This window comes from Aulonocara stuartgranti (genome assembly GCF_965226115.1).
Source record: "Aulonocara stuartgranti genome assembly, chromosome: 15".
Lineage (NCBI taxonomy): Eukaryota > Metazoa > Chordata > Actinopteri > Cichliformes > Cichlidae > Aulonocara > Aulonocara stuartgranti.
In genome coordinates this window covers 29,391,260-29,412,135 of record NC_138951.1, presented here as the reverse complement: position 1 = coordinate 29,412,135, position 20,876 = coordinate 29,391,260, and the positions used below count along the sequence as shown (strand labels likewise).

General features: G+C 38.2%; 1 protein-coding gene across 4 annotated transcripts; it reads right to left on the bottom strand.

Moving 5' to 3' along the window:
• Window positions 1–2,314: 2,314 nt before the first annotated feature.
• LOC309689611 (sterile alpha motif domain-containing protein 3-like) lies at window positions 2,315–11,226 on the bottom strand. 4 transcript variants are annotated; one of them, XM_082506174.1, is made up of 10 exons: window positions 10,975–11,226; window positions 9,870–9,954; window positions 7,084–7,198; window positions 6,561–6,749; window positions 6,389–6,476; window positions 5,331–5,492; window positions 5,010–5,219; window positions 4,377–4,542; window positions 3,330–3,409; window positions 2,315–3,173 (listed from the first exon to the last, which is right to left on the bottom strand). In XM_082506174.1, the coding sequence occupies exons 2-10, from the start codon at window positions 9,949–9,951 to the stop codon at window positions 2,871–2,873; spliced, it is 1,395 nt and encodes a 464-aa protein (XP_082362300.1). In that variant the 5' UTR covers window positions 9,952–9,954; window positions 10,975–11,226; the 3' UTR covers window positions 2,315–2,870. The 4 variants fall into 4 exon arrangements, with proteins under 4 accessions (XP_082362300.1, XP_082362301.1, XP_082362302.1 ...); XM_082506175.1 differs by lacking the exon at window positions 10,975–11,226 and adding an exon at window positions 7,419–9,741 and having other exon boundaries at window positions 9,870–9,909; XM_082506176.1 differs by lacking the exon at window positions 10,975–11,226 and adding an exon at window positions 7,419–9,741 and having other exon boundaries at window positions 7,151–7,198; window positions 9,870–9,909.
• Between the last annotated feature and the right edge of the window lie 9,650 nt (window positions 11,227–20,876).

Below are 20,876 nucleotides of genomic sequence, written 5' to 3'. Positions count from 1 at the left end.
ACTCCTCAGCAGGCCGATGACTGGTTAACAATATTTCAGAAATTGTCTGGTTTAGAGACAAAATGTGTTATTCCATATGACAAACTATCGTTGTTACTATCCATCCATCCATCCATTCGCTTATCCTTTTCAGGGTCACGGGGGGCGCTGGAGCCTATCCCAGCTGTCATAGGGCGAGAGGCGGGGTACACCCTGGACAGGTCGCCAGTCTGTCGCAGGGCCAACACACAGAGACAGACAACCATTCGCATTCACATTCACACCGAGTGGCAATTTGGATTATCCAATCAACCTATCCCCACAAGCTGCATGTCTTTGGACGGTGGGAGGAAGCCAGAGTACCCGGAGAGAAACCACGCAAACACGGGAAGAACATGCAAACTCCACACAGAAAGACCCTGGCCTGATGGTGGAATTGAACTCAGGACCTTCTTGCTGTGCGGCAACAGTGCTAACCACCGTGCCACCGTGCTGCCCCCGCTGTTACCATTTCCAAGATATTTAATTTTTGGTATTTAGACTCATTTTGATATAAATTTTAAGCTTTTATCTTCTCATCTGTTTACGATAACTTTGTTTGATTACAGTGGTGAAAGTTCTTTGTGGAACCAGCTTCCAGTTTGGATTCGGGAGACAGACACTATCTCTACTTTCAAGACTAGGCTTAAAACTTTCCTTTTTGCTAAAGCATATAGTTAGGGCTGCACCAGGTGACCCTGAATCCTCCCTTAGTTATGCTGCAATAGACGTAGGCTGCCGGGGATTCCCATGATGCATTGAGTTTTTCCTTTCCAGTCACCTTTCTCACTCACTATGTGTTACAGACCTCTCTGCATTGAATCATATCTGTTATTAACCTCTGTCTCTCTTCCACAGCATGTCTTTTATCCTGTCTTCCTTCTCTCACCCCAACCGGTCGCAGCAGATGGCCGCCCATCCCTGAGCCTGGTTCTGCTGGAGGTTTCTTCCTGTTAAAAGGGAGTTTATCCTTCCCACTGTTACCAAAGTGCTTGCTCATAGGGGGTCGTATGATTGTTGGGTTTTTCTCTGTATCTATGAAGCGCCTTGAGGCGACTTTTGTTGTGATTTGGCGCTATATAAATAAAATTGAATTGAATTGAATACTTTTACAGTACTTTCAATAAGGGAAGGGAAGTAAGTATCAAGTAAGTATCAGTAAGTAAGGGAAGAAAATGAAAAACAAATAATTGAGGGACATTTTAATCTGCTTAAAGAAATAACATCTAACTTTGTAGCATTTTAAGTTCCCCACTTCTAGGAAGGTCAAATTCTCGTTAAATAAATTGAAATTTTTTCTCATAATTGATACAAGTCCTGTTTATACAAATCCAGTTACATCAAAACTATACGAATAGTTTAGTGAGATTTGCTATCTGAAAATTAGCGCCTAACACCATTTGGGCCAAAACATATTTTTTACATTCTCCTCAGAAGCATTTTGGCTGTAGGCAAGAGACCTGAAACTATGAAATACAAATAGGCCCAAAAGTTTCACACAGCTCCCTGGAACGACAGAATTAGGTGATAACTGTCTGTGTTTTTTTGCAAGCTTTCTTTGCAAGCTCCTTTGATGACCTGGATGACTGAGAACCTTCACAGACATATCTGTGTTTTTTTGCTTCTATTTACAGTGGCTTGCAAAAGTATTCGCCCACCTTGAACTTTTCCACATTTTGTCACATTATAGCCACAAACATGAATCACTTTTATTGGATTTCCACGTGAAAGACCAATGCAAAGTGGTGTACACGTGAGAAGTGGAATGAAAATTATACATGATTCCAAACATTCTTTACAAATAAATAACTGAAAAGTGGGGTGTGCGTAATTATTCAGCCCCCTGAGTCAATACTTTATAGAACCACCTTTTGCTGCAATTACAGCTGGCAGTCTTTTAGGGTATGTCTCTTCAAACGAAAACGCATTAGTGTGGACGTAGTCCATGTTTTTGTGTCATGCAACACAGAAACAGAGGTGTTGCCATGAAAGCCAAGTCATAATCATGATCTCTCAGTGGTCCCATTTCATTTAAGTTTTTATACTTTAAATACATTTACATACTATACACTCAGAAAAATAAAGGTGCCAACTGGAATTAAAAGTGGTTCTTTAGACTGATGCCATAGAAGAACCTTTTTTGGTGCCACAAAGAACCTTTCAAACAAAAGTTCTTTGAAGAACCATTTCTTTCAGTGGTTCATTGAAGAACCTTCAAAGGTGCCCCAAAGAACCATCAAGAAATGGTTCTTTGGGGCACCTTTAAAGGTTCTTCAATGAACCACTGAAAGAAATGGTTCTTCAAAGAACCATTTTTAAAAAGATCCTTCAAATGGTTCTTTAAAAGAACCATTTTAAAGAACCTTTTTTGAGTGGTTCTTTAAAGAACCATTTTAAATCTTTCAAAATAAAATGTATCATAAATTGAATTTGAGTAGGGTAAAATAAATACAAGCACATAGACATATATTAATGGTTTATTGGCACTTTGTATTACAGAAAAAGACATTTTAATGCTAAGCACAACACCACTACTAATAATAGCATATAAGTCATTTAAACAGTAATAATTAAATATCTTTACTATAAATACATATAAATATTATACTATAGATAAAACAACAATTTTTACATTAGAAATAGCAATACTTTCATAACAGACAATTAAACAACACATTTTCATCAGCATGTTTGCATTTTCAGTAAAACTATTTCAAGAACAATCTTTTTATTTAAATTATCAATGAACTGCAGCCTTAAGTTATGTAAGTTAAGTTTAATGTGAGACTCATGGTCCTTTGTTAGTCCACACTGGGATAATTTCAGTCTCTCACCTGCACTATGCTGGCAATCTATGAGATATTTAATGCATTTGCCACTCTTTGCACAGCTACTGGTACAGGTGTAGTCAGAGTTCCCAAGTTGAGAACAAATGCCTCCAAAAAGCAAAATGTCTTTTTTAGTTCACTTGGATAGGCAACATTGTAGACATGGTACAGGGAGAAGACAATACCCATCGCCAATGAAATGTCCATTTCCCCACTGTCCAGAATCCTTTTTTGTCCATCCATCTGGACATTGACCTCAGTTGAATCACTCAAGGGCTTGCCGTCACTGCTGCTGAGTACGATTGTAGGTATCGGGCTGTGTGGATCCTGAAACAGAAATTAAATTCTTGAAATGAGGAGTATAGTTTAAATAAGTATAAACAACAGCTGTCCCAATGAAAGTATAAAACTCCTGTAAAATACTGGATTTGTTCAAGACCCCCCCCCCCCCCTCTCACCATACCAAAAAATATATAAATTTACCTTATTTATGACGAAGAGATGAGAGGCATTTTCTTTGAAAATAGATGGCAGGAGAAGAACAGCTGTGTTTACCATCTGACCTGAAAAATAAAGAGAAATATGTAAGTATTTTCTGGCCAATTTTGTTAATACAAAGGTGTAAAGGCCATATGAGTGCCTTTATCAGGAGTTGAATGTCTTGCAGAACATAAGCATTAGTGCAGTAAATGTATACCTAATTAACTTTTCAGTGTAATTCAGTGTAAATGTTAAGCATTTATACAAAACCCCCAGAATGTTGTTCAGTTCTGTAAGTTGCTAGCTTTAAATAATTTGAGTCCTAAAGAACTTGCAAAGCAAGTCTAGCTGCCACTGAACATTTTTTGGGATAAACATTGTGTGAATGACTGAAAATCTTCATAGAGTATTTCCTTGACTTATTCGAATAATGGTGTAATTAATCGTTTTTTTGATGAAATCCACACCTACTCTCCTTCAAAGAACTGGTGGAACTGTATAGTAACGACTCTACATATGTAACGATGCTACATATAGCATCGAGGGTATATCAGTTAAATCTTAAAGTACATCATTGCAGAGACGAGACAGGAGAAATGTCAGTCTGTGGATATTGTAAAGCAGCGGTCCCCAACCTTTTTTGCGCCACGGACCGGTTTATGCCTGACAATATTTTCATGGACTGGCCTTTAAGGTGTCGCGGATAAATACAACAAAATAAAACTAGTACCGGTACCGAAAAAAAGAAAATTTATTCATAACACACGTGAAAAGACCCAGGAAAACCGAGTAAACGATAAAAACGATAACAAAATAACGCTGAAAACTGATAAAAACCCTGAAAAACTATACATTTCACACCTGAGCCTCAACTCTCGCGGCCCGGTACCAAACGACTCACGGACCGGTACCAGTCCGAGGCCCGGGGGTTGGGGACCGCTGTTGTAAGGGACACTGTGTTTACTAATGTGCTGTATGTGAAACCTTAAAAAGTGGTATCTGAGATAGGAGTTAAAAATGTTTTTGCTCATTATTGCCAAGTGCCCTCACCTTTTCTTTCAGTGTCTGTCTGGCTCTCATCAACAGATTTTAAGCAGAGGCTTTTAAGGTAGCTGTTTGGGGCTATTGACACAAGCTTCGCTGCCAACTTACTGAATCCTCGGATTACTTTTTTGTCCACATCAGTTTTAAGTAACATGGAAGCCTCTTCAAGAAGCTAAAATAAAGGATAAACATATACATATTAGCTTTGTACCATAATATATACCATTATATAGCAAACCAGAACAATCATTATTTCACACATCAATTATCATTAGAGAAGAAATTATAATTTTGCATTTGTTTACTTTAATTCTCAAGTACACATTGCTGTGCAAAAGGGATGTTTAGACTATTCTTCCCAAAAAACTATCATTGGCATCAGATTAGTCCAAAATTATCCTGTAGCATGAAAATAAAACCAAAGAGAAAGACATAGTCAATGTGGCAATTTCTGTTAGTGTTCTGTTAGTGTACTTTTATTACTCATGAAATCTGCTGAGTCAGTCACTTTGCCTGTCCTGTAGGTACATGATTATTAGAAGTCTGTATAAATGTGCAGCACATCAGTACATATTCGTGTTTTTGCTGTGCACTATTGTTATTGTTGTTTTTTGCTGCAGTTTTTGATAAAACACTCACCACAACAGGGATAGTGAGACATGGGAATTCTCGTAGAACCTCTTCAGTAGTATGCTGAAGAATGTAGTGTGTTCTGTACTTCTGTATTTTCCTGAGGTGCGTTTGAATGACATCCACATTTGGCCTAGTTTTTTGGCACTCTTGCTTAATCACTGATACATGTTGGTCGGTGCTCCTTTCATCCTCCCCATCGTCAAGAGGATTGATATCCTGGTTATTAAAAAGTTTAGCAAATATTGAGAGAAAAAACAAAGAAACAATACTTTTAACTTTTATGTACAATTTAAAATGGCAAACAAACATTGAGCATATTTAACTTGCCTTGGTTTTTTTCAAAAGGATACAGGGCTGGATATCTGATGATCTTTTTCTTCCTGAATTTGGAACTGAGTATTTCTGTCTCATTTTTTCAATTTCCTCTACGTCTACTAGTGGTCTTCTTTCCTTTTTAAACTTGTTCCTGAGAGACTCATGCAGAGCATCCTACAAATGATAAAAATGTAACTAATTATTCATAAATAGGTGCAACTAGGTCCTCCCTTTATGCAAGACATTTACCAGAAAACTTTGAGTGACATAAAGCTGGTAGGTTTGCTGTAATCATGTCATAACCTAATTAGTTCCTATTTACAGATCTCTTCTTTAACTCTTAGGAGTTGATCGAACACATGATATAAAGGTTTGGAGCACTTTAGATTGGCTAAATACACTATAAAAGGTAGATAAAGTATTAATGGCAATATGTCCTACAAGCATACTCGTCATGATCTTTCAGTCTATATGTTAATACCTCTACCTTTTAATAATAATGTATACTTTATTGATCCCCACAGGGAAATTTCTCTCTTTGCGTTTAACCCATTCACTCAGTGAAGCAGTGGGCAGCCACTAATCAGGCGCCTGGGGAGCAGTGTGTAGGGACGGTACCTTGCTCAAGGGTACCTCAGGGTAGCCGTTCAGTTGATTCAAACCCCCGACCTTCCGATCATGGGATAACCACACTACCTACTGAGCTATCCCTGCCCTATTTTCAAATTTAATTTTTTAAATACAAAAACTACACTATCCTGATACAAAGGCAAACAGAGCTAATATAATGCTGAATTTCACACCATTCACTTGAGAATTCACAGAGAAATGAAACAATTAATTTAAAAGAGCAATTGATATTTTATTTATTGTTTGACCATACTGCACGACATCTGCCTCAAAAATCACAATACTAATACTTGTATTGTAGTGGCCACAAGGGAACAGATAACCTCTGAATATGTAGCAATGAAAATGTTAGCATGTTACACTCATTAGCCAATAATTGGGCAATTCAAAGACAATTTGTTGGACAATTGTATCAATGTTTGCTTTTCAGGAATACTTACATATCCAGAGCCATAACTCTCCTTCAAAAAAGGAAAACTCAGAAGGACAGTCCTCAGAAGGTCTACATACTGCACATGAGAGGGATACCTGCAAATTTTGAATGATGAACTTAAATTCTGATGTACATACTGTATTTTAAATGGATCAAATCTTAATTATATATAGACTTACATTGTCTCATTACTCAAGTGGTCAAACAGTGCTTGAATAAGCATGTTTTTGAGTCTGTTCTTGGTGGGTGACTTTAGTGCTGCATCTTTATTGGTCAACGCAGTGAGCACAGCTGGAGGAAACTGCACTTTGCAGTTAAACATAAGTTGGAGTGCTGACACAGTATGCTTTTCTTTGTGTTGCCTTCCACTGCAAGAAGAAGTAAGAAGTATGTTTAGAGTTTGTTACAAGACATGAATATACGTGTCCTTGTGTCCTGCATCAGGAATATCCGCATATTTAAAACGTACAATAACAGCTGCTGAACTACAGAAACAGAATCATAACAGAGAGTAAGAGTGGCTGTGACATTTCAATTTGAAAGTAAATGGGTGTGTGATGCACATCAACGCTGGAGAAACAGAACAGGGCTTGCGTCAACCCCTTGCCCCCCACCCTCCAACACCATAAACCTAGGGGAGGGGAAACACTGGATTGTATGAATGTACAATTCAGTGAATCAACCAGTCAACTTAAGACTCACTCTTTCAGCTTCTCTACAGCAGACAAAAATTTCACTTGGTCTTTCACTTTTGGAAAAAGACGCTCACTCATTCTTTCAGTCATCTGCAGAAGTGTCGATCCATCGATTTCATTGTCTGTGGCACAGAAAAACAATAAGACACGATCAAAACAGAAATGAGCATGTCGAAGATAAAGAATAAAAATATTATAAAACATTACTAAAAAAACAGCTATGAGTTCATTAGTGACTATAGATGATGACAGACCTGTGGAATAGCCAAAAAGTGGTTAAAATCATTTTAACAGTGGTTGACAACTCCTAACTAAAAAGTCATGGTTTAGGATGTATCTTACCTAACTTTGGTATGGACTGCCTTAAAAGGTTGGTGGATCAGTGTAATGAAGTCTTGACCATCACATCTGTATGCGTCCAAAGCATGAAAGTCTACCTCATCCCCAGGCTTGAATATCAACAGATCATCAGTCTCTCTGATGTGGTATGATTGAAGGTGTCTTATAAACTCCAGTGTTGTGAAAAGTCTTCCAACAAGAAACCAGTTGGCCCTGATATACACAATCAGGACTATTTTCACAAACAGTGGAATTTGCTCTGCATGCACAAGTTCCAAAATGAAGAAATCTCCAACTGCATATTTTACAGAGTTTAAAATGATGCATTTACTTGTCCAGAGTTTCTCATCCACAGTAACGGCTGTCTCCAAGTTTTGCAAACAAATCTGCAAGTTCACTGGAAGTTCTTGAAGTGATAAGTTATTAACTGCTGCTTGTGTATGATCGCTCCTGATGATCCGTTCAGGCTGCCACTCCCAGCATTGACGAAGCTGATTCCTCTTTGCCAAAGTCTGACAAATATTAATATAGTTATTGGTGATTCTTGCTACTGTCTTGAAATATTGATGTCTGGCTTCAAACCTCATGCACCAATGAGAGCGGAGTGACCCATAATCAAGGATGAGCTGAGGATAATGTAGCAGAAAATGCAGCTTGGGTGTAAACACACCAGGAAACAGATTGATGAAATCTGTCAAAAAGTAAGTGATCAGTTCATGTAGATTACTAATCCAGTCAGTGCTGATGGTTGGAGCAAGAATAATCTCTCCTATTTCTCGAACCAAAAGATAAAGCTGCCAAAACTTGTTACCCTTTTCAATCCTGGAGCCTATGACGAAAGGCAGAGTCCTAAATAATGTCCATTTCTCAACAGCAGTTCCAGAGATATTTCCATCCAGTGCTACCTTCTCAGATATTAGAGCAGGTTTGGAGGTGCAGTCATTCTGTCCAAAACTAAAAGTCCTTATGCTGTCATTCACCTCTTGGATAGTAACGGTTTTGTCCTCGTGCAAGGCTTTTACAACAGACTTCAAAACAAGAGGAATGACCCCCTCAAGAAAATCATGCATTACATCAGGTGGGAATGCATTTGTGGTATCAAAATATGACAGCTTGTTGAAGGCACATGGGCCAGTTACACCATACACTGACCTACAGTGGGGGTCATCTTCAACACATTGCAGATGGTATGCATGAACAGTCTTTGTTCTAAGAACACAATCTCCCTCACTAATGATCCTAGACAGGTCCTTGTAATGACACATACAAAACCTGCATATTCTACCATTACTGAATGAGCAGCTAAAACCTGCAAGTGTGTGAGAGGTTAGGTTGTCTGCAGATATTGTGGCCAGACCACCTTTGATGCAGTACTGTCTGTCTTCAAATTTTAATCGTAATCCACGTTCTTGCAAAACCTGTAGGTCACAAATTAATGGTTCTAATATTTTCTCAAATCCATATGTTTTCACCAATCTATGTTTGACAAGTATCAACAGATGAATATGTCTTAAAACAGATCTGTCTTTTGGTGGAATATTTCCCAAAGTAAAATAAAATGCAGACACTTTATGTAGACGTTTCTTTGATCCTAATGGATTAGCAACTTCAAATTCATCACTGTACAACTGAATTCTCAAATGTGGGTTGTCTGTGTTAAAAAAAATCACTTTCTTTGTAAATTTTCCCATCACTAAAATCTGTTAAGGTTTCAGGAGCACGGGATTCTGGCCTAAAAATTTGTCTTAAAATGTTAGGATCATTACATATTAATTCTAAGACTTTTAGAAGTGGCATATACTGAAAAGTGTCCTGTTTCCCAGTAAAAGGATCTATCCCCAGGATACATTCAACAGGTTCAATCAGGTTTAATTTCTCAACACAGTATCTGTCTAGTTGATATGTGTTGCTGACTGCACTGAAGCAATGTTCTACCAAACTATTGTCATCAATATAATGAAAACTTGATATATCAAAATTAAGAGTCTGCAAACATTTAGAAAATATCTCCCTATAGTTTTCAATAAAATACTTGAAAAGTGACTCTACTTCAATAAGAACAAATGTTTGAACTTTTCTATTTACAATACTTTTCTCTTGAAGATTCAAGGAAAACAATGCCAGTTGTTTTCTCACAGTCTCTGTAAAGTTCTCTACAAGTTCACTCAGAGTTCGTTCAGATGATTGGGGAAATTCAACAGTTTCCTGGATGACAGGGTCACAGTCTGGGGCAGACTCTAATCCTTGTTTCTGATATTTATGTTTCTTCCTTGTGTGATTTTTCAAAGATTTCACAGACAAAAACTTTCTGGGACAGTCTTCTAGTCTGCAGACAATGAAGAATCCACATTCACTTTCATGGTATATCTGTTGATGTTTCAGCAGTTTTTCATATGTTGGTTTTCTTGTGGAGCACTGTGGACACTGATATGGCACATCCATAGAAATGCTCACCTACAAAGACCTGTTGATAATCTGCCAATTCATTTTCCCCAAGCCAAAGAGATACTTCTCCAACAGTCCACTGCTGAGCCATGATCTGTTAAAACAAAACAAAATGCCATTACATTGTTTTATTCTGTGACATCAAAAACGTATTTATTTTTTATTCATTCATTTTCCAAGCCGCTTTATCATCATAAGGATCGGAGGGGTGCTGGAGCCTATCCCAGCTGTTTTTTTTAGGCGGGGTAGACCCTGGACAGGTTGCCAGTCCATGGCAGGGTTGTCATTCAGATATGTATGTTTGGATTGTGGGTGGAAACCCACACAGAAACAGGGAGAACATGCAAACTCCACACAAAAAGGCACCCGGTTGACCCCGGGAATTGAACAGAGTCTTTCTAGCTGTGAGGTAGCAGCGCTAACCACTATACCACCGTTTATTCTAACTTTTAAGCCTTCTTCAGATAAATATTGATTATTTTATGCTTTCGATTATCTGGTCTTGTTAGTATAATGACCTCTTTTTTGCCTAATATATGATGTTGGATAAATGAAATGTACATAAAAAAAATTTAACTATAATAAAAACGGACATTATCTTGGTAACATCAAATGACTGGAGCATAATTTGTCAACTACTCTGAAAATAAGTTATACAGTAACAGTCAAAGACAACTTCTCATGTGTCACATTTCTGTTTATTCAAAACACTTATGCATTGCTGTATTTTATACAGCTACTCCACAATTCAAAGTACAGGCTACTGAATTTCTGAGTTTCTAGACCAGACACAGAGCTCACACAACAGGCTTCAGGCGCCATTTTGGTGACTTTAACCATATTATTAATTTTAATATCTGTCTAGCTGACATTAGTTTATGTACGCAGCACGCAATATAGCCACATATTTTACAGGCCAAATTAATTGGGAGCACCTTCACTTAATTGTAACAGTGGTTTTGTTAGGAAAACAGTTCTTTATACCAGATACTAAACTGCGTTAACGTCAAAGGCTAACGTATCTAACCATTACTGTTAGCACAACATTAACAGCAAGCTACAATGACGAGTAACAAAAACAAAACAATAAAAAGGTTTTATGAAAATGTTTTACCTTTTCCAACAGTCCAGGAATCCAGAATCCTTTAAAGACCAGCAGGTACTGAAGACTGTTATCCACTGGCAACGTCCGAGAGAAAGTTTTCTTTCCGTTAGAAAGTTCAAGGCTCGCGCGATCTGTGTGCGCATGCGCATCCCTACAGTTGCCCCCCCCCTTTGGTTGTACTACGTGTTCTAACGTCTCTCTCTCTCCCTGTCATTTATTTGGCTTGACACATATAATAATAAATTGCGCAGTGATAAACAAGTACTCAGATCACATGTGCAATTATTATTTACTTATATTATTTTATAATTTGACTTTACATACTGCTGGGTGGTTTGTAAAGTTCACAGTAACTAGTATTATCATTATGATATATATATATATATATATATATATATATATATATATATATATATATATATATATAGAGAGAGAGAGAGAGAGAGAGAGAGAGAGAGAGAGAGAGAGAGAGAGAGCAAGAGAGAGAGAGCAAGAGAGAGAGAGAGAGAGAGCAAGAGAGAGAGAGAGAGAGAGAGATCTGATATAGATCAGTATCTGAATCTGTCTAATATCCCCCGAATGGATTGTTAATTTATAAATTCACCATATTCATAAACGGCTTAATAATAAATTCTATATTCTGTTACCACATTATTTGTGATCAGTGGGTTTGCAGGGTGGGTGCTGGGGGTCTTCAGGCTTTGGCACCCACCCCTGCCATCAGAATATTTTTAAGCAAGTGTTTCTAACTTTAATTTGAATATTCAGTATCCCACCATCTGCCCCCCCCCCCCCCCCCCCCCCCCCGCACACAAACAAAACACACAGTATAATTTAAACCCTCATTAAAGTGAATATTATTTATGCCATTTTACACCAACAAACTCAGATAGCTAAGGATGAAGAACCTTTTGTTCTTTAAAGAACCATTTGTAATAGCTGAAGAACCATCCACAAAATAAAAAGGTTCTTTGACGTATGATGGTTCTTTAAAGAACCATGAAGACATCTGAAGAACCATTTAAGAACCATAATTTTTCTGAGTGTACTAAAACTGTCTTTATTATTGACTTGTATTGTATGTTATTACCCATGATATTTGCTCGTTTCTGTGCTATAGGCTGAATGATTTCAATTTATCTAATAATCATGCAATGCTTTTTCTAAAATGACATCCATAATAATAAACATCTTCTCTGCTTTTTGAGGAAGATCCAGTCCTCTAACTTACACTAGGGCTATTCGTAGAGTATTAGCATCTTCAGGTCTATAGCATTTCAGATATCTATATATCTATATATCTATCTATCTATTTATTGTGTGTGTGTGTGTGTGTGTGTGTGTGTGTGTGTGTGTGTGTGTGTGTGTGTGTGTGTGTGTACACACACACACACACACACACACACACACAATATATACATATATACTATATATAGTATAGTAGAAAGTACTGAAAGATATATGCAGGTTTTAAAGCAGCACATGCTCCCATCCCAACACTGAATGCTTGACGCTAAACCTATTCTATCTATTATGTCTATTCAACAGCTTGGCTTTGTAGTACAAGAGTCTGGCTGCTGAATTAGCCTGCCTGCAGTCCAAACCTTTCACCAACTTAAATATGTCTTCCAAAAGTCCAGTAACTGGTCTCCAGTGTTCCCAGACATTTAGCAGCTGTTCTTAAGAGAAATGGGGATTTCCTGTTTGAAAAAAAACAAGAGAGTGTGATATGGTACTCTATGCTGTATGGGACTTAAATGAGAGTCTTGGCAGTTGACCCCTAGCTTGCAGTCTTTGCTTGGAGTAATAAAAATGAGCTATCTCAGCTAACTAAAGTAAGAACCCAATTGCACTAATCTCACATGAACACGGGAGCGTTTGGAAAAACTGAATTCTCAATAATCACTTAATAACGAATCATTGATTACAAACATTTCACTGATCAGTTTTCTTTGCAAGTTACTCTCTAGACAGTATTAAAGGTCATGAAAATATATCTCGGGTCCTTCCACTAACTTCAGCACTCTGGAGGACAGTAAACTGCTGGTTGCTGCTTCACCCAGGATGTGCGTACTTCATAGGTGCATGATTGCTGCATACAGGTTGGGAGGTGACATTGGGAGGTGTTGGGGAGCTTTGGATGGCCTGGGCCTCCTGGACCTTTCTCTTTCTGGGGGCTGATTATCAAGTAGCTGGCAAAACACACGCACATGTGGGCACACCTAATCACAGCACTGAAATAATGTACAGATGTAGCAGCTGATGACCCGTTGTACTGATTCGGATGCAGGAAATGAATCTTGGACCTTTTATTTTTTTTCTATTTTTTTGCTTTCTTCTCCTTTCTTCTTACTTGTAATTTCAAGCCTTGTTATAAAAATGAATATGATTAAAAGAAATTGATTACCAAAATGACCTATAGAGAGTTAATAGAGCTCCTTTTAGCAAAGCAAATACATTTGGTACAACCGGGTGTAATCAGAGCATGATTCTGTTTGCTGGAGCTGCTGACATGGCCCTGTCCCAACTTTTTTGACACATGTTGCTCCCATCAAATTTAAAATGACTTTCTTTTTTTCAAAAAGGTACATTTCTCACTGTAGAAATTTTGACGTTTTCACAAGTATTCACTTGTGACTAAGTTATGGGTTTTTCGGAATTGGGGTTGTACTAAGAGTATTGAAGACTATTAAATTTGCAGACTGAGATACACTGATAATCTCTCTAGAAAATTTTAGCCTACTTATTGATAAATTAACTGTTGCCTTTTGTGTCTGTTTTTTTACACATACAAGATTTATGTTGCCAGATGGCCATAAAGCGGCATTGAAAAAAAGCAAATTATACTATTTATGTAAATCATTTGTTTCTACATGGTAAACAAATGCTGCTGTAGTAAATGAAAGAAATCTGTCAGCATGACTCTTGAGCTTAAAATCAGAGGTGGGACCAAGTCATTGTTTTGCAAGTCTCAAGTAAGTCTCAAGTCTTTATCCTCAAGTCTCAAGTCAAGTCTCAAGTAATGTCAGGCAAGTCAGAGTCGAGTCTCAAGTCACTGATGTAAAAGTCCGAGTCAAGTCACAAGTCTGAAACTTTGAATTTCAAGTCCTTTCGACTCTTTAAAAAAAAAAAAACGAAAAAATAATGTTGCAGTTATATGCTAAATGTAAATATTAGACCATGTAATTTTAAAATCTGTGTTTTTCTCAACACATGACAAAATAGTGAACTTAGAAAATATACACAAATTGTGAAATTGCACCTCTTTAAAATGCAGCTCAATTAAACCTAGCTCCAAGAATAATTTTCACCAACAGTTCTGAGATAAGCTGCATGTTATTCTTGGATGCGGTTGTAGGACCAGCTTTAAAATCGCATGACAAAAATATCATACACATTAAAAAAAAATGTATCACCAACGTAGCCTGGACAACATTTGCTAGTTAGATGAAGTCAGCTATCTCATCTTAGCATATTTATATGCATATTTATAATCATACGGTTCTTGGAGTGAGTGCATACACTCATGAAGTTTAGTAACTTCAGGTCACTGCAACAAGCCCAGGTACAGTTTACCGACGGATGGGTACAGGACCTTGAAATGCACCGTGTAGAACGAAAGACCATCGTACGTATCATAAGTTTACCAGTCTCACAAATTGTCGTCATAAATACACATTCCTTAACCGTTTATTAATAGGACCTTTGAGCTCAACGGTAATTAATTAGCAGTGGAAATAATTTCTGGTAGCATTACAGAAATGTAGCAGTGACAACAATATTGTATGCTGTAATCGTACTGGGCAATTAGTGATACAAAAAACCTGTTTTATCCTGTGAATAAAAGTATATGTTTTTGTCAATGTACCATAATAACAGAAGCGAAACGCAATATTGTGTCAGGACAATTCACTATTTATGCACAATAAATAAAGGAGCATAGCGCCACAATTTCTGTTCAGCGCCAGACTTGCTTGTAACCTATATCACTAATTATGTTATGAAAATGACGTATTAACTACTAAAAAACACTGACCTTCGTGTAAATGCTTGGAGCAGACTAACCTGTGAGCTGGAGTGTTCTGGGACGTTATATTTGATCTTTGAATGGCTGCAATCCAGGCCATCCGTCGCGTCTTTGTTATTTCGGAAACATGGCTTGAACAATTTCTCTTCAACGACGTAATCCGATAACAACCGATCTCTTTACCCGTCGGCTTCCCGTGGCTGTCATGCGACCGGCTATTGCAGTTAATAATACAACGGCTTCTTGACATTTTTGTGTTTCTTTTTATCGCTGTATAACTGATTTTAATTGAAAGCCTGCGTGCGTTAGTACCGCTTGCCACGAGTTCCCAGAATCCTTTGCGGTTCTACCCGTGAATGACGTCACATTTTCAATCTCTATATAATATGCATGTTAAATTTTATATTTGGGGTAAAATATCAAGTCTTTTCAAGTAAACCGGTTCAAGTCCAATTCAAGTACCAAGTCATTGGTGTAAAAGTCCAAGTCAAGTCACAAGTCTTAGAACATTTTTTAAGGTCAGGTCTAAAGTCATAAAATTAATGACTCGAGTCTGACTCGAGTCCAAGTCATGTGACTCGAGTCCACACCTCTGCTTAAAATGTAAGAATGTGTGTAAAATTACAGACATCTGTAAATGAATTACTGTGGTTCATTGTGAATAGCCCTGAGGAAGGGTTTAATGCAGGGGTGTCAAACTCCAGGCCTCGAGGGCCGGTGTCCTGCAGGTTTTAGATCTCACCCTGGGTCTACACACCTGAATCAAATGATTAGTTCATTACCAGGCCTCTGGAGAACTTCAAGACATGTTGAGGAGGTCATTTAGCCATTGAAATCAGCTGTGTTGGATCAAGGACACATCAAAAACCAGGCACTCGAGGCCTGGAGTTCGACACCTGTGGTTTAATGGGTAGAAAGCTATCAAACTTTTGAAAATACAGTTAAAGTACAAAATTTCCCAAGACATCCACTGGGCCAGATTGGAGTCTTTTCTGGCCCCCAGGTCTTATATTTGACATCTCTAATGGAGAGGAGCGGTGCTTCAAAGGATAGTTGCAGATATTTGTCAGAATCTTCAGATTATATAGTACAAATAAAATGTTAACGTTTCTCCAACGTTGTCTTCCCAGCAGTTTCACCGGATGGCCAGGAAGCGTTCGCAATGTCTTCTCGGGCACTTCTCCGGTGCTGATAATTGGCGTCTGTCTTGTGTTAGTGACGTAAAAGACGGATTTAATGCGACATGACCGTTCAAACAGCAGTCGCTTTCTAAAACATCAGATATGTATCGGATTCAGTACCACATACGAAAGTGACCCAGATCGGATGTGAAAATATCGGATTTGTGCCATTCACACTGTCATACCATGATCGTATATGGGTCGCATAGGGTCAAAAAAATCGGATTTGATGCGCTTTCGCCTGCAGTGTGAACATAGTCTTAGATGCGCACGTGCACAATTGCGCACTGCTGGCAAATCTGCGTTGCGCACAAAAAAAAAACTAACCTGAATTGAAATTAATACTTTAACAATTCTGTGTTGCAGTGTTAGTCAATAAGTGACTGGCTGCTCCTTATGGGATTAGAACGATGCCACCATATCCCATAGCCCAGCCAATAATGTGATTCGTATATACGAAGCCAATCAACGTCGCTGACAGGCTATGACAGCGTCCTTATGTGCCAACACCGGTGTTTTAGCTAGCAAAGCGGCGTGGCTGATGTGGAGTGAAGCCACGTTAATGACAACGTGTACAACCATTGGAGATGTGAGCAGGACAGACAGAACAATTGACGGGAAAAGTGTGGACTTTATAACAGTTTTTAAATTGTGTTGATAGGCCACGTAAAACCGGAGTTGTGATAAAAAGAAATGCGAATACTATCGTTGTTTATATTTACTGCGGGAAGAAACGGTAAAAACGGCGTTTTATAAGAAAAAAAAAAGCTCTCTCCGCCTGTGAGCAGAAAACAACCCCGCCCCCTCTTCTCCGCTGCCCCTTTCCTATTCGTCCAAAAAAGTACCATGTCGACCAATCAAAAAATGATATGGCAACTTGGCATCTAGTTGTTAAGAAACAGGGGGAAGTTTTAGGAGTGACGGCGGTGTTTTGAGATGTGAGAGATTTGAGACATTTAGCGCAAATCTTGTGTAGTTAGTGTGTAATGTAGTCAATAGTTTTGTTGTGTGTGTCAGAACAATGAGGCGACTGCTGAATGTTACAGGTGTTACAGGAGTGATACATCTCCTGTTGTCAGGCCTGCAGGTATCAGGCTGTTCTCCTTTATCTCATAGTGAACAGAAATAATTTTTTGGAGTGGCACAAATAATTTGTGTGGCATCAAATTTGATGCAGAACAGCTGATTGTTCTGTAAATAGTTTTAAATGTCTATTTAAAAATGCATTGGCTGCATTTAAAAAAAATAGCTGCAACAAACGTTGTTTGCTAAACTCAGTAACTTTTTTGAAGAAGTAACTATATAATTAATTGCCCAACATTGGTCATTATATACTGTATTTTGCAGACAGAGAGTTACAGGACTCTCTCCCAGACCACAGACTCATACTCATAATACAAGTCAGAGCTTTATAAAAAGAAAAAAGTAAGAAAGTTGTGTTTTCGAAATTTTAGTTCAAGTTATTTTTACTTCCAATTTTTACATTTTCATTGTAAGTGGGCTAAAAGTAGTTAATTAAAGGTAGCCTAACATAAATGTAACTGCTGTAATTTGATTTGATTTTAATAAACCATGTAACTTGGATGGATTCGATGCTGGCATCACCACAGTGCACACGTCTGATGTCACTCACAGTGGTCCAAGGGATCGCTGAGGGAGTTTGTGTGTTCGCTCAGACACATGAGAAATTAGAGGGAACATTGTTCATTATTCTCCCCCAGTAATTAAGGTTAGGATATGTATTTATGTATATGTATTTTTTTTATTCCAATCCATTCTTCTTTTGCAGCATTTAAATAACCTTTATCAGATTTGATGATTTTGTTACAGACATTTCAAAAAAGTGTTTTGTTTTTCTTTCACAAATGTGGGGATTAAATTGTATTAAAATGTATAAAACAATGATGTCATGTTTTGAGATGAGGACCCAGGCACAGAGAGACTTGATGAATTTAAGAATCTTATGATTTAATAAAGAAATTTGCAGACTTGCACAGAGATGGTAAAATTATGATGACTGATAACAGAGACGAAGACAACAGACGATGAGGACAGGGAGGAACAGGGGTTTAAATGCACCAAGGAGACAGTTATAGAGAACTCAGGACAATTGGAGACATTTAAGGATGCAGGGACTGACAGAGACAGGGAAGACGTCTCATCGTGACGTTTAAAGTTTATCTTGCCTGGCTGGGCAGCTCTCTGGGTGCTCAGCACCCCCAAAGTAGAGATGGACTGATCCGATATTACGTATCGGTATCGGTCCGATACTGACCTAAATTACTGGATCGGATATCGGAGAAAAATAAAAAATGTAATCCGATCCATTAAATATCACGAAAGCACCTCACAAAACTTGCAACACGCCGTAACTCACCTCAGAACGTTAGCACGTCGGAGCAGTATGCATCATGTGATAGAGCAGCTGTGGCATGCGGGACCTGTCGTGGTCTGGATAGCATTTGGAGCTTCGCTAGCAACCCAGCATTTCATCTCCGACAAAGTTATCCCCGAGAGAAGTAAAGCAAGTGTGTAAGTCCATCTCTGAATGTTTGTAAAGCATTCCTGCGTTAAGCTTAACAAGCGATATGTGGAGCGACTGCCTCTTCTTGCTGCTACTTCAATCATGAAACTGTTTAGTGATCAGCTGATCGGCTTTTCTATAGCGAGTCCGTCTCTCTTGTTTGTTTTTGGCCCACTTTGCACCAGAAAGAGGAAACCAGCGGCTGAACAACAGCAGCACGTTTAAGCTTGATAAGCTGTTGTTAGAATTTATTTAATATTACTTTCTACACCAGGATCTTTTTCTACGTAGCTGGCGGCTGGTAACTGTACAGGGGCAGATCTAGCAAACTTTAGCCAGGGGGGCCGATAGGGCATTAACAGGGAAAAGGGGGCACAAAGACATACTTTTCTTTCTTGTTCTCATTTAAAATGTCTAGCTTTTAATAAATAATTATCTGACACCCAAAGTTTTAATTTGATGTAAAAGGAATAGAAGTCAATTACTGTATATAGTGACTATTAAGTCTAATATATATACCCTAGTAAGCTATAGTACTTTTTCCTTTGGGAAGGTACCATCTGTGCAGTCTGCAATTTTGTTGAAGAAAGATGTTGAATCTATTTAATATTTCTTGAAAAATAATTGATTTCTGTGCATTTTTTTTTCACACTGCATCAAATTAAGGTTGATTACATCGATTAAGCATCAAGAGGTGGAGCGTGAGGGGTGGTTCCCTATTTTCTATTTATTTATTTTTGTTGTTGCTGGGAGTTGGAACCCTATTAGTTAGGTTGCTTAATATTTACGCTAAGTACTCTTTAAAATACCAGAATAGGGAGGATGGTGTAGGTTTAAGTTTATTCGATTGATCAGTATTGCTGAACTATGAAATATTTTTTTTTGCATACAGGTATAACAGAATAGCTTTAGTGTAGTTGTTGTTTTAAACTTGAGTATGAACTTATACAAAATGCAGCAAGATATTTAAAAAACAGTTTTGTTGATTAAAACACACTATATCGGATTCATATCGGTATCAGCAGATATCCAAATTTATGATATCGGTATTGGACATAAAAAAGTGGTATCGTGCCATCTCTACCCCAAAGCTCTAATCCTAGAATCGCCCCTGTGTCAAACTGTTAAATGTTGTCATTGTGTTACTTAAATTTGTAAGTCTTGGTTCAAACTATAGGATCAAAGACATTCTTTTGCTTCTGTTGACCTCCCCAGCCTGCTGGTGGGGGAGGCTGTAGTGTTTTATTATAGGCACATACTATGTGAGGGTTCTGTTTTCTTGTTTAGTAAGCTTTCTGCTTTTATGACCCTTTTGTGGGCACGAGATCACACAAACGCACTCCCAAACACAAACACTCAGTGCACGCACGCACGCACGCACGCACACACACACACACACACACACACACTCTCTCTCTCTCTCACAGGCATACACACACTCATACACACACATGCTTACATGTGCACACACATAAAACACATGGTACCTTATCTTTTATAACCATAGGGGTTTTTTACAATGGGTGGTGCTTGTGTGTACTGTAACTGCTTTCAATAAAAGGCTGCAAGCGGAGACCGGAGTCGAAGTGGTCTGACCGAGGGCAGAAGGGCTGGTCTGAGATCCTTCCCTTGCGCAAGTAAAATCGCTGTTCGTCTTGCTTCCTTGTCATTAACAGAAATAAGTTTCTAAACCAGCGGGGCCTGTGGAAGCGCAGACCCAACAATGGTTAGCACTTCTTTTCGTTTTGCTTGAAGCGATCATCCCTCAGGACTCAAATGCTTCATAATGAGGTCAGAAAAACGGAGAAGAGAGATCTCGTTAACACAATGATATAAGACCCCAATCAAAGCGTAAACTGCAACATGGAACAGAATGATCACTGGGAGCTGAAGTTAAGCCAGGGCTCACTCATGTGTGTGATAGAAGTTGTTGGTTTGTTTGTTTGTTTGCTTGTTTTGTTTGGAGCATTATTGTTTGTGCTGTCACTTTCTTCTCTTTGATGCCTGGGAACACATGAGACCAGCTAAATTATCAATACATTTGAAGCTTAAAATCTTGATTCATGTCAAAATAATATAAAGTCATTCCACTGCATCTTTTCATCTATCCATGAAATTATCTATCTATGAATTCAGTAATTACATTACAGTTACAATTATGTTGTTACTTGCGTAACAA

Coding starts and splice junctions, on each gene's coding strand:
- LOC309689611 (XM_082506174.1), bottom strand. CDS start 9,951: ATGGCTCAGCAGTGGACTGTTGGAGAAGTATCTCTTTGGCTTGGGGAA. Junction 6,750..7,083: donor GCTGTAGAGAAGCTGAAAGA/GTGAGTCTTAAG, acceptor TTCTTCTTGCAG/TGGAAGGCAACACAAAGAAA. Junction 3,174..3,329: donor ATCTCTTCGTCATAAATAAG/GTAAATTTATAT, acceptor TTTCTGTTTCAG/GATCCACACAGCCCGATACC.